Here is a 13,304-nt window from a genome sequence, read left to right as displayed (position 1 = left end):
GCCTGGGATTGGTTGCATCTCAACAGCTTTCCACCTGTGTGATCCTGACTGGTTGCTTAACCTCTCTGTCCCTCAGTTTTTCCCATCTATAAAATGGGGCTAATGAACCTCAGTTCAGTGATGGTGTGAGAACTAGATGAATGCCAAGCATGTTGCACACACTCATTGAATGTTGCTACTGTGGCTTCCCTTGCAGTCCTGTCTGAATTCCAGGTCACACAGTTCTTCTAAGAGAGCACCAACCAGGAAAAAGAGGTCATGAGTAAAACAGAGCCAAGGACCTTCAGAGGTTTTATCATCCAGCCCCACCCCTGCCCCACCTACCCTACCACAATATATATGCTTTTATTGGAATCAATCCACTCAGAAAATGATGCCAGGATCTGGAAAATGAGCATCTTTTTTCCTGGTATTGGAGAAGCTAAAGTTCTTCCTTGACTTTTGATTTCTTCTTTTGCGTTGGAGGTCCCTTCGGTTTGGCCACCACCACCACCTCCTCAAATGTTTTCTTCTTCCCAGCAGACTCTTCCAGCTTGGATACATGCTTGGGCACATTCTCCAGCTCAGGTGACTGCTGTTCAGGTAACTCTTTCTTCATCATAGGCACCTCCTTTTCCTTAGCTCGCACTTCCTCTTCTATCACTTCGTTTTGCTCAACAGACAATAGCTATGAAAGAAAAGGTGGAAAGAAGAAGGGACGGAGGGAAGAAAGGGAGAAAGAAATAGACGAGAAATATGTGATCATTGTGGTTGTAGTAGTCAAGGCTACTTCTTCTGAAAGTGCCCAGAGAGAATCAGTCTTTGGACTGCAGAGTTTTCAGAGATGCTAAAGATCCATTTGGTTTGGGTGGTAAAATGCTCAACTGTGGTTTCACCCTTCAGGTAAGAGGACCTTGGGAGGAACCAAAGGTTCTAAGTCTATAGATGTAGTTCCTGCACCACTAGCTCCAGGACTGGACAGGTGACCAGTCTTAGCTAATGAGATCTCTGTCCAGGACATTTTCTGGGACATCTAAGAAGTAGTTGCTTGCTTTCTAAACTGGGAGGATGTTAGTTTGGAGCTATGGTGTAATCTTTGAACTTCTATGGGGAAATGACTACTTGAAAATGAAACCAACATAGAGGAAAACAGAGATGGGAAGATAGAAAGCAAGCCTGGGTTCTGGATCCACCCACACCTGATGTTCTACCAGTTATATGAGATAAATTCCCATTGTTGCTTAAAGCAAAGAGTAGTGTCTGAAATTTCCAGCAGAAAGTCTTAATTAATATAGATGGCACCGTCCAGCAGAGGGCCTCACTGAGGCATGGCTAGGGAAGAAAGCGGACTGTGGTCCCATGCATCAGGAGAGTAACGCCAGAGGGCAGAATCCCACCAAGACATCTGGTCAGTCCCAGGGGAGCGGCCCAAGGCAAGGAGCTGTGTGTTACCTCAGAGCCTCGGTCTTTCTAGATGTTTCTAAAGTCTGCCATTTCTGCTTCCCATAGTAAATGCCTTTGAAATAAAGGTGATGTAATCCCAGCACTTTGGGAGGCCGAGGCGGGCGGATCACAAGGTCAGGAGATCGAGACCATCCTGGCTAACACGGTGAAACCCTGTCTCTACTAAAAAATACAAAAAACTAGCCGGGCGAGGTGGCGGGCGCCTGTAGTCCCAGCTACTCAGGAGGCTGAGGCAGGAGAATGGCGTGAACCCGGGAGGCGGAGCTTGCAGTGAGCTGAGATCTGGCCAGTGCACTCCAGCTTGGGTGACAGAGCGAGACTCCGTCTAAAAAAAAAAAAAAAAAAAAAAAAAAAAAAAAGAAATAAAGGTGACTAGTAGAGTCACCCACACTGGATGGCTCTCCATCCATCCTCAACCATCTCCCAAGATTATGTAACTCTAAGCACACTCTTTTGTCGTCCATTGAGTTCCTAGGGATTCTGTATGGGACAGAATAATCCAAGGTGTTTCTGTTGCCCCTTACCTCATCCTCATCCTCAATCCTAGTTTTGATGTGGCTTTCCAGGAAGTCAGAGAAGCCCTTCAGTGTATGCTCTCCCTTATACAGGACAGCCTAGGAAGAAAATGGAACAGCGTCAGGATGGGATCCTCTTCCCGCAGAGATGCTCGAGGATTGCTACCTAGGTAAACCCAGGGTCAAATTCCTAACAACCCCGAGTATGTTATGCAGGTTCCTTAACTTGTCTTAGCCTCCAGTGCCATGGCTCCAAGGAAAGGATAATAAAAATGCCTCTGTCATAGGGTTGTTATGTAGTGGATGAAAGCATGGACTGTAAAACCACACAGCGAAGCCTTCAACTTTGGTTGCATTACTGCAGTGTGGTCTGGTTATTTAATTTCTCTGACTCAGTTTTCCCATCTCTAATATGGAGACAAAATAGTACCTACCTCGTAGGGTTGTTAAAAGGATAAAACGAAGTGATGTATGTGAAGTACGGAAAACAGCACCTGGTTCGTGATGAGCACTATAGGTGTTTGTTATTATTATTATTGCTATCATAGTGACAATAATAAGAGGAAGAATAGTTATTTTCATAAGCATCTGGCATATGGTCAGTGCTCCATTATCATACGTTCTCTTTCCCTTTTTTTTTTTTTTTTTTGAGACAGAATCTTGCTCTGTCACCAGGCTGGAGTGCAGTGGCGTGATCTCAGCATACTGCAACCTCTGCCTCCTGGGTTCAAGCAATTACCCTGCCTCAGCCTCCTGGGTACTTGGGACTACAGGCATGCACCACCATGCCTGGCTAATTTTATCTTTTTAGTAGAGATGGGGTTTCACCATGTTGGCCAGGATGGTCTGGATCTCTTGACCTCGTGATCCAACTGCCTCAGCCTCCTAACGTAATGAGATTACAGGCGTGAGGCACCACGCCCGACCCCCCTTCCTCTTTAGGAAAGTTCAGAAACTTCTTCATGTCCACGGGTCACCCAAACTTCTTCAGATAATTTGAGATTATGACCTTAGCCTCATCCTCTCAGCCCAGCCTCAGTTGCACAACTCCCCGACATGCATCCTCTGCAGTGCAGACTGAGCAAAGAGTGGGTCACAATGGAATCTTGCCACAGTGCCAGGGTCACCCTTCTGCCCACCTCTTTGTTCAGACTACACTTCCTACCTGTAGCACATAGTCCCCACCATTCTCTGGAGTACTGGGTCTGCATGGAGACTTGCAGCCATATCTGCTCTCCAGAATCTCTTGCTCCTCCTTGATTTCAATTGCATTCATCCATACTCTTCTAAGGAGCAGAAACCTAGGCTCACATTTCTTTGACTGATGCTCTTTCCCATGCATGGACACGGCATGGAGAGTGGGTTCTATCAACACTGGTTATGGCTGATGACTGTAATCCCAAGGTGGAAATGACATTGTTTGTCTCTAGCATGTATTTTTTCCTTCATCTAGTAATACCCGACATCCAATATTCTCATGGAGATTCCTCCCACCTTATTTCATACAGTTAGGGTAGAGCTCAGCCCCGATACTAGTAGGAACCGTATAAACCAGGCTTGCCCATCAAAACATACACATCCACTTGGCCACAGTGATTGGGTCAGGGATATGCAAGCTACACCCAATGATAGTGTCTCAGGACTTTGGTGCAAACTACTGGAAAATATTCTTTGAACTTGAATGTGAGAGGATGGATAGTGGCTGCAGCTGAGAATAAAACTGGTTTGGTAGAAAGCGCAGCTGGAGGTAGGGAGAAACTGAGTCCCTGATAATAATATAACATTGTTTTCAGCCATGTGTGTCCCAAGAGTCCCTCACTTGTTGAGAGTCGGTGGGAAACAGCCTGAAGAATGGGTACCGGTCCAGGTACATCAGCTGAATGTCATTTGCTGTGATGTCGATCTTGGCAATGACGATCGTGGAATGGTTTTGATACTTTCTGCCCAATTCCTCCAACAGTGGGAACAGCATCTTGCACTTTTTAGACCAGGGTGCATCTGGAAGAGAAGGATCATGGCTCAGACTCACATTGATGAAGATCCAGAAAGCTGGCGCCACCCAACACATGGCATCACTGTGTTCCACTTGTGGTCCTGCTGTTTTGCCAATTGCACTCCCTCTTTCTTTTAATCATATATCAGGTTATTTTTACATTTCAGCCATAGTACCTGATTGTTATTCGATAAATCAGAAAAAAATAGCTTTGGCCGGGTGCGGTGGCTCACGTCTGTAATCCCAGCACTTTGGGAGGCTGAAGCAGGTGGATCACAAGGTCAGGAGTTCAAGACCAGCCTGACCAACGTGGTGAAACCACATCTCTACTAACAATACAAAAATTAGCCTAGCATGGTGGCATGCGCCTGTAATCCCAGCTTCTCAGGAGGCTGAGGCAGGAGAATCACTTGAACCTGGGAGGCAGAGGTTGCAATGAGCTGAGATTGTGCCACTGCACTCCAGCCTGGGTGACAGAGAAAGACTCCACCTCAAAAACAAAACAAACAAACAAACAAACAAAAAAAAAACGAAAAATAAAAAAAGAAAATAAAAAAATGGCTTAGCTCTCTTCTACCTAAATACTAACACTTTTAGTGTGTTCATGTTTTCTTTTTTTTGTTTTGTTTTTCTTTTTAGAGGCAAGGTCTTACTATATTGCCCAGGTTGGGCTCAAACTCAAACTCCTGGGCTCAAGAAATCCTTCCATCTCAGCTTCCTGAGTTGCTGAGACTACAGGCTTGTGCCACTGTGCCCAGCTTGCTTTTTTTCTTCTTTTCAAATTCCTTTCTTTTAACATAGTGTTCCACTCTAGTAGAAGAAGAAAGCCAAGAACAATATTTATGCTAGATGATTTTTTATGTTATGCCAAAAAGTGTGCGTGTGTGTGTGTGTGCATATGCATTATAGCACAGGGATTTTTCACAATAGAGGTTTGGGAACTTGCCCAAAGTTATGCAGTAATTTCACTTTTCAGACCAGAGTAATTAAGCAGAAAAAGTGGGGTTTAAAGACAGGCTGCTTTGACTAGTGACACTATATCACAGGTAGAGATTAATATAACATAACATATATATGTTATGTCATGTATATGCAATTACATGTCATGTCATTTTACATATATAATTCAGTGGAGGAGAATATCCCCAAGAAGTGTGACAGGTATAATAACTACTCTTGGACAGGTGACACTGAACTTTCTTGTGGATAGTTCTTTGGTCTTTGAATGTGGTCCAGGCTCCTGGGCCTCTGGAAACCAGAGACCTGCTCCAATCCAAGGGAAAGCAAACCTTACCTGCTTGTCCTTCTACTAGAGCTCAAAGCTCAGTTTCTGGCTCTGTAAGAGAAATGACCTCAAAAGTCCCCAGACACGCCACCTTCGGATGATCATCCCCCATTTACAAGCCAAGTGTCTCCATGGCCATCCCCGCTGCCTGCAGTATCTCTGGCAGCCCCACTAGCACTCAGCGGGTCCTGGGTCAGAACAGGAGGGGGCATAATGGTTGCAGCCCCAGGGGGCCAATCCCGTAGCACTACTTCCAAGAAAATGAAGCTGATTTTGCCTTTTATCACAATGAAATGGACAGTCTCATAACTCTGGGTGTGACGTAAGTACAGAATGGCTGCATCTAGCCTCTCAGTAAAAGGTAGCGGATCTTGGTGATTCAGCCACAGACCTTAAGCACCTCGCTCTGTGAATAAGAGTCCCTTTCAGAGTGATTGTAAAAGGACTGCATGATGCAGTGTAGCCCTTGTCTTACCCTCAAGAAAGTAATAGCATCAGAGCTTGCATTAAACTTCTTGTCTTGCTACTTACTGTGTGACCTAGGGCAAGGTCATTAACCTCTCTGAGGGGGGGTTCCCTGATCTGTGACATGGGGAAAACCACCATACCTTCCTCACAAACTTGTTACACAGCTCCTTAGAGCAGGTGTGTCAACAGCAAACTCGTGCTTGACTCATTGTAAGGGCTCATTAAATGTTAAAATAAAGAGATGTCTGAAGGAACTTCAGTATCACCTTTCCCTGTGTCTCAGTGTGGGAGAGAACATCTCTGGCTTTTTCTCTCACGCGCAAATCAGAAACAATGGGAAAAGGGCAATAGTTCTTAGGCGAGCCCTGGAAGTAATTATAATAATAGAAATAACAGCAGTAGCAATTTTCACTTATCAAGTGCTTACAAAATGTCAGACAGGCTAAGTACTGTGCATGAAGGATTGGGGTCTCCACCTCCTACGGGCCATTTGACAAGTAATCTAAAGCCAGAAGCAAAGAAATCCTGTACAGCAGTTAGGAGTGTAGGTGCTAGAATCAGATGCCTAAATTCAAATCCCAGTTCCAGCACTTACTGGCTGCAAGATACTGGAAAAAATGTCTTCACCTCCCTGAGACTCTATTTAGTCATCTGCAAAGTCAGAGCAATAAAAGTAGCTACTTTCAAAAGGATGTTGTAAGGAATAAATGAGATAGTGTATGCAACGGCTTAGAATAAAGCCCAATATACTACAGCATCCAATCAAACATTGTTAGCCATCAGCATTATTGTTTTTAGAAATAGCCACAGGCCTGGGTTATATGGAAGGCATTGCATATATTCCAAGAATTACATTTCTGGGAGACAGAGTTGCATTGTTCCTGAGAGCATCTTGAGTCAATCTCTTTGGGTATCTGAAGACTATCCTTGGCATAGTGCATTGATGGGTTTTAGAGATTTCAGTGCCGAAGAATTCAGGAGAAACAGTTGAAACATAATTTTGGCACCCGTTGCCTCCCAACCCCTCTTGAAGGTACTTACAGAACATCACAAACACGTCCTTTTCTTTGTCAAAGACGACTATGTTGAAGTTCTTCCCCACAAGCTGCTTAACCAGTCCCTGGTCCCAGTGCTTTGGAATCTCTTCACTGGAATGATGTTTCTAGGAAGCACATTTGAAAGGTCTAAGAATCTTCAGAAAGGGTTTTGAAGTTGTGGGCCTCCTCACCCTGACTGGAAACAACTAAAGGTTTTCTTGTGTCTTTTCACAAGAGCCTTAGAAAAGAGTTTGAAATACTGAGATGGATCATGAGCTTGATGTCAACCCTGGATGGTTCAGGGCAATTTGGGGTCAGGGGACTAAAGAGCAGACAAAGCTTCAAACTGGGATGGATTTTCAGATTTTATAAAAAGACGCTTTAAGCCTGGTGCAGTGGCTCACGCCTGTAATCGCAGCACTCTGGGAGGCCGAGGTGGGCGGATCATGAAGTCAGGAGTTCGAGACCAGCCTGGCCAACATGGTGAAATCTCATCTCTACTAAAAAAGGAAAAAATACAAATATTAGCTGGGTATGGTGGCATGCACCTGTAATCCCAGCTACTCAGGAGGCTGAGGCAGGAGAATTGCTTGAACCCGGGAGGCGGAAGTTGCAGTGAGCAAAGATTGTGCTACTGCATGCCAGGCTGGTTGACAGAGCAAGACTTCATCTCAAAAAAAAAAAAAAAAAAAAAAATTAGTTGTCCTCAATTACTCTAAGAATCAAGATCAAGACCACTTACATGACTTATGAAACCTTGATCATACTTTGATTGGTCCCTGCAATAAAGGAAGTCTTCTCTTTTCTTTCCTCAGCCATGTTGGTCTTCAGCTTATCCAAATGGCCAACCTTCCTCCAGCTCAGGCCTTTGTTAATGCTGTTCCTTCCGGCTGACAGGCCTCCCCATGTCAGCCTGATTCCTACCCTCCCTTCTTCATCTGGGTGACTCAAAATGTATGCCTCAGAATGACCCAAGGGAGGACTTCCTTGACCCTCCCCTGGTCTAGATGAGGGCTCGCTGCCATGAATTCTCATAATACTCAGCGCTTTTTCTTGTATCACTTATTCACGTTTACTATTTATATTTATTTTTCTAATTATTTGATTAATGTGTCTCTACCATACTAGATGGAATGTCAGAAGAGATTTTTCTTTCCTCGCCATTGAGTATCCACTGCCTGGTACATAGTAGATCCTCAATAAATGTTTTGCAAATGAATGAACAAAAAATGAGCTCAGCTTTTGCTTCTCTTTGAAGTAAGGGTTGGAAATCTCAAAACAAATTTTTTATCTACAACCATTGCCTCCTGAATGTCTCCTGAATCCACATCCTTTTCTCCATCTGCACAGTTACTGACCAAATCCAGGTTGCCTCGGTCTCTCATCTCGATTGCCAGAAGAGCCTCCAGATGTTCTCCTCACATCTCCTCCCAATCCTCCCACACCTTTATTCTTTATAAGCAGGGTTCTATTTTCACCAAATCTGGCTTCTATCATTGCTCTTAGGAAATCAAATTCTTCTTCTTTTTTTTTTTTTTTTTTTTTTTGAGACAGAGTCTTATTCTGTCACCCAGGCTGGAGTGCAATGGTGGGATCTGGGCTCACTGCAACCTCCACCTCCCGGGTTCAAGCGATTCTCCTGCCTCAGCCTCCTGAGTAACTGGGACTACAGGTGCATGCCACCACGCCTGGCTAGTGTTTTATATTTTTTGTAGAGACGGGGTTTCACCATGTTGGGTCTTGCTATGCAGCAGAGGCTCACAGCCTCTTCTTCCACAGGGTCCTCCCTCACCGCACCCCCTCCAGCCTCTGGAAAGCACTTAAAGATTCTGTCAGTGGGAGTACAAATGGGGCAGGCATGGGGCGTGGGAGATAGAAGATGGTGACAATTGCGGGGAATGGCTCAGATCAGGTGGATCTCATAGATCTTGTAGAGGATGCCCATCTCTGCTCTAACAGCATAAGAAGACATGCTGGCCTTTGAGAAGGAGACAGACACCACCTCAGATCTAACTTCAAGGGAGAGAGAGAGAGGATGGGTAGTATTCCAGGTAGTATTTTAGACATGGTGATGGAAAGTGAGGAGGATCCAATGTGAAGACATCTATTTTCTTAGTGATCTAGCGGTCAAGTGCTCGGCCGAGAGTGGGTGGGAATGGGATATGAGGAGAGAGAGACTCTGAGATTTAAAAATGAACACAGTAACAGAAATTTCCATGTGGATGCCAGGAGTTTTCGCAAAGTCCATGGGAGGCTGGTTTGCAATGCCATGAAGCCAGCCACCCTTGTGGTGGTGTTGGTCTGGAAGCAGGGAAGTTAAGGGGGTTCAGCTAGAGTTGGAACTTTGCTTAGTGAGTACTATGGGGTGTAGAGGAGGCGGAAGATGGAGGGGATAAAAGAGGTAAGGAAATCATTATCAGAGCAATGAATGATGGAATGCAAGTTCGCAGATGGGGCATTAAAGAGAAATGGGATCAGGAGGTTGGGGGCAATGAGAAGGATGAGGAATCGCAGCCATGTGTGTCCTGGAGGGAAAGTCAGGCATTGGGAGGTGTTGCAGTCTCCGGGTTGTGGGCATGGGAGCAGGGAGCCGACATGGCATGGACACATCAACTGCTGGAGGAGACCAGGGTTGTGGACACTGACATCTCTGGAAATGATGGCAGAGTTGGGGCTTAGGGAAAGGCTGCCATCAGGAGCTTAAGTCCTCAGAGAGTGAAGGGAGATAGTCAGAGAGCAGCAACAAGAGGGTGAGAGCACAGGGTCAAAAAGCATGAGATCCAAGGCATCTGGGGTTTCTAAAGGTGAAAGAACGAGAATGGGTTGGAAGTGGAAAGAAGGACAGCAGCCTCACCACTCAGCCCATGAAAATGCTGTGCACACAAGACAGCTTCTGTAGAGAAGGCTGCAGGGGCAGCTGTGTCTCTGGGGGAATGGACAAAAGGCAGTAGAGGACTCAGGTAAGGGGTCCATCATTTGGGTTTGTCTGGAGAGTCTCAATTTACTTCTATTGTTCCAGATTTTTTTTGGGGGGGTTGTGGGGAGAGGTCTTCCTCTGTGGCCCAGGCTGGAGTGCAGTGGTGTGACCGTAGCTCACTGTAGCCTTGATATCTAGGCTCAAGCAATGCTCCTGCCTCAGCCTCCTAACACCAACACACCTGGCTAATTTTTAAATTTTTCGTCAAGGTAGGATCTTGCTGTGTTGGCCAGGCTGGTCTTGAACTCCTGGACTCAAGCGATCCTCTTGCCTCAGGCTTGCAAAGTGCTGGGATTACAGGCATGAGCCACCACAGCTGGCCCATTCCAGAATCCTTTACTCCCATAATGTCCCAATTTGGAAAATAAATAATATGGTTACCTTACTCAGCAGAGTAGCTGTGGAGACATAGACAGTGGATGACTAGACTACGTGTTCCATATGTTTCTGCAGCCTCTCCTTCCTGTCAGCAAAATAGACGAGCCCCCTTCTAACCCCATCCAACCAAAAGGTCCCTAAAGCTTTTGAGGCTAAGTCCTGATTGCCCTGTAGCTCCATCCCGCTTCTCCTCCTCAAAGCAAGCATATACTCTTGGACCAAGTAGATCATTCACATTGGAGGTGATAGGAGAAGAAGAGTCTCGTTTTAGAGGGCAAGAGTGCCTGCATTTCTATTGTGAATTCCTGCAAAGGAAATGCCTCCACTTTACAACTAAGAATGAGTGGAGGAACCATAGGCTTGGGATAGGTCCGAAGTTGGATAGATTTGAGGTGGGGAGACGGGGGATTTCCCCACATTGAGCCACAAAGTTGATCTTTATTCTGCCTCCACATACAGGTGAGGAGAATGATCAAAGCCAGCAGAATTATGAGAAGGAGATGATTTTGAGGTTCTGGATAAACCTTGTCCAAGAACAAACCTACCTTGGCATTTTTACTCAGGAAGCTACGGCCAAATTTCTTGAGGTTTTCGTAGGTTATGTCATCCGAAGGCATTTTGTACCTGGCATCAGAACTCAAGTTTAGGATTTGGACAGATGGTATATCAACCTCTGTGACCCGGAAGTACTCAAAGACACGTCTATTTCTGGGTTCATCTGCATTCACAAGGATGAAAAGGATCTGCCAAAGAAAACGAAACCCTTGTCTCTCTGGATCCTTTGCCAATGGAGAAAAACTGTTGGAAGGCTGTGGACTAAGGGGATGCACATGGTGGGGTCTGTGGAGCACCTCTGCAAAACGTAACAAAGACAGGTGCAGCTCTGCACCGAAATGCATGGCAGGCAGTAGCCACCAGCCTGGCTTCAGCCTCCTTGTGCTGTGCTCCATCCACATAATTTCAGGAGGTCAGGAAGCCCTGAGCTTTCATTCTGTTTCACTCTGTTTCAAACTGTTTCATCAGTTTCCTGATCTGTAAAATGATTATCACAGTGCCTATCTTCTAGGCAGTGAGAATTCTGTGAGAATTAAACAGGACAATGTATGGAACTAAACAAAGGCTTAGTTCAGGGACTGGCAGGTAGAAAGTGTTCAATACGTGACAATTATTATTATTCAGAATTATTCTATCAAGGAAATTCATGACTTCGTTCATTCATTCATTCAACAAACATTCATGGAGTGCCTACTATGTGTGAGCCATTTTACTAAGCACTGAGGACACAACCATGCCCAAAGCAGACAAAATTCCTCCCCTCAGGGAGCTTATGTTCTAGTGGAGAAGACAGACAACAAATGAGTGAATGAACTTATAAAGTCAAACAGCAAGAAGTGCCAATTAGACAATAAAACAGGGCAATGTGATAGAGAGTAACTGCCCAGATGGGGTAAGGTAGGGGCTCAGGATTAGGTAGGGTGGTCAAGAGGAGAACCTGAGGAGGTCACATTTCAACTGGGACATAGTAGATAGTAACAAGTCACAGAAGAGTATTCCGGGTGGTGGAAACTGCCAGTGCAAAGGCCTGAAGACAAAACAAACACCTAGAGAGCTTACCGTGTTCTGGGAGTAGAAAAGAAATGTCAGTGTGGCTTCATCAGAGGTGTTTAAACCAGAGCAACTTCATCCTGAATACAGGCTGGGTAAAATGAGGCTGAGACCTATGGGGCTGCTTTCTCACACGGTTTAGGCATTCTTAGTCACAGAATGAGATAGGAGGTCGGCACAAGATACAGGTCATAAAGACCTTGCTGATAAAACAGGTTGCAGTAAAGAAGCCAGCCAAAAGCCACCAAAACCGAGATGGTGACGAGAGTGATCTCTGGTTGTCCTCACTGCAACACTCCCACCAGCGCCATGACAGTTTACAAATGCCATGGCAATGTCAGGAAGTTACCCCATTTGGTCTAAAAACGGGAAGCATGAATAATCCACTCCTTGTTTAGCATATCATCGAGAAATAGCCATAAAAATAGACAACCAGCCGCCCTCGGGGCTGCTCTGTCTATGGAACAGCCATTCTTTATTCCTTTACTTTCCTAACAAACTTGCTTTCACTTTACTCTACGAACTGGCCCTGAATTCTTTCTGGTACGAGATCCAAGAACCCTCTCTTAGGGTCTGGATCAGGACCCCTTTCCAGTAACAGCTTCAGCACCATGAGGGAGAGAGACAAAAGAGACAAGGTCAGAGCCTGTCGAAGATGAGGTCAGAGATCCAGTAAGGAGCTTGGCTTTAGTCTGAACATAATGGTGGGCCACTGAAGGATGGTAAGCTAGAAAGTGACATGCTAAAAATTTTGAGAAGGTCATTCTGGTTGCAGAGAAGAAGCAAAAGTGGAAGTAGGGAGATGAGTTAGAGGCCACTGCTGCAGCCACCTAGGGTCAGATACTTTCAGTTCATTCATTCATCAGATTAAAGGCCCCACTGCGTGGTCCTCTTCTAGGTGCCAGGGAAATTGAAAAACACAGCAAACATATTAAAACCGTCCTTGTGTACTTTCAATAAATATTTGCTACCTTCTGTTGGCACTGGAGCACAGAGGTGAGCAAGATAAGAGGTGCAATCTGTTGAAACAGTATCCATTCAACGGTTCATGGTTGGCTGTGAAATGGATCACAATCTATAAACGGCATTTGGGAAACTCACTAGAGTGACTGCAGTTTAGAACTTCGTCTTCTGATGTAAGCCAAAGTAAATACCAGAAAGATTAAAGAGTTAAAAAGAATGGTATAATGGCTAAGCATTGACTACTATAAAATCAGAGAAATAGAGAAAAAGCAATCAGGTTGCAATCGATTTAACTATATCCAAAAACTTGGAGTAAAATTGGAAAAAAAAAAAAAAAGCCCCCAAGAAATATATTTAACAAGAGGAATTATTTCTGTGATTCGAACCATCTTTTTTGAAAATAATGTGGTGGGATGTAGCATGAACATTACATATGTTATACTCTAGTGGCTTTCTTTATTTTAGGTTGTAAAGTTCTCAATTGTTTTGTTTAATTTCAGATTAATTTTTTTTTCAAAAGAGAAAAAAAGCCCTGCCGTGATTCTACTTCCTGTAAAGATGAAGAGAAAAATTAATCAAACAGTTTCCATAGTTCAGGTACTGCTAACTACCTTAAATACAGGAATGACTTAGGGGAAAC

The 13,304-nt window shown here is 44.7% G+C and overlaps 1 protein-coding gene across 1 annotated transcript in view; it reads right to left on the bottom strand.

Annotated features, from left to right (window-relative positions):
* Nucleotides 1-273: 273 nt before the first annotated feature.
* The window catches only part of PDILT (protein disulfide isomerase like, testis expressed), a 45,115-nt gene continuing 32,084 nt past the window's right edge, over nt 274-13,304 (bottom strand). The window contains exons 8-12 of the mRNA XM_033217841.1: nt 10,642-10,839; nt 6,746-6,866; nt 3,778-3,956; nt 1,968-2,057; nt 274-667 (exon numbers count right to left, since the gene is read on the bottom strand). Of these exons, the coding sequence (XP_033073732.1) occupies nt 422-667; nt 1,968-2,057; nt 3,778-3,956; nt 6,746-6,866; nt 10,642-10,839 (834 nt within the window). The 3' untranslated portion in view covers nt 274-421. The remainder of the gene's footprint in view (nt 668-1,967; nt 2,058-3,777; nt 3,957-6,745; nt 6,867-10,641; nt 10,840-13,304) is intronic.

This window comes from Trachypithecus francoisi, unplaced genomic scaffold (genome assembly GCF_009764315.1).
Source record: "Trachypithecus francoisi isolate TF-2019V2 unplaced genomic scaffold, Tfra_2.0 Lachesis_group10, whole genome shotgun sequence".
Lineage (NCBI taxonomy): Eukaryota > Metazoa > Chordata > Mammalia > Primates > Cercopithecidae > Trachypithecus > Trachypithecus francoisi.
The sequence above is the reverse complement of the archived record's forward strand: the minus strand, read 5'-3'. Positions and strand labels throughout refer to the sequence as shown.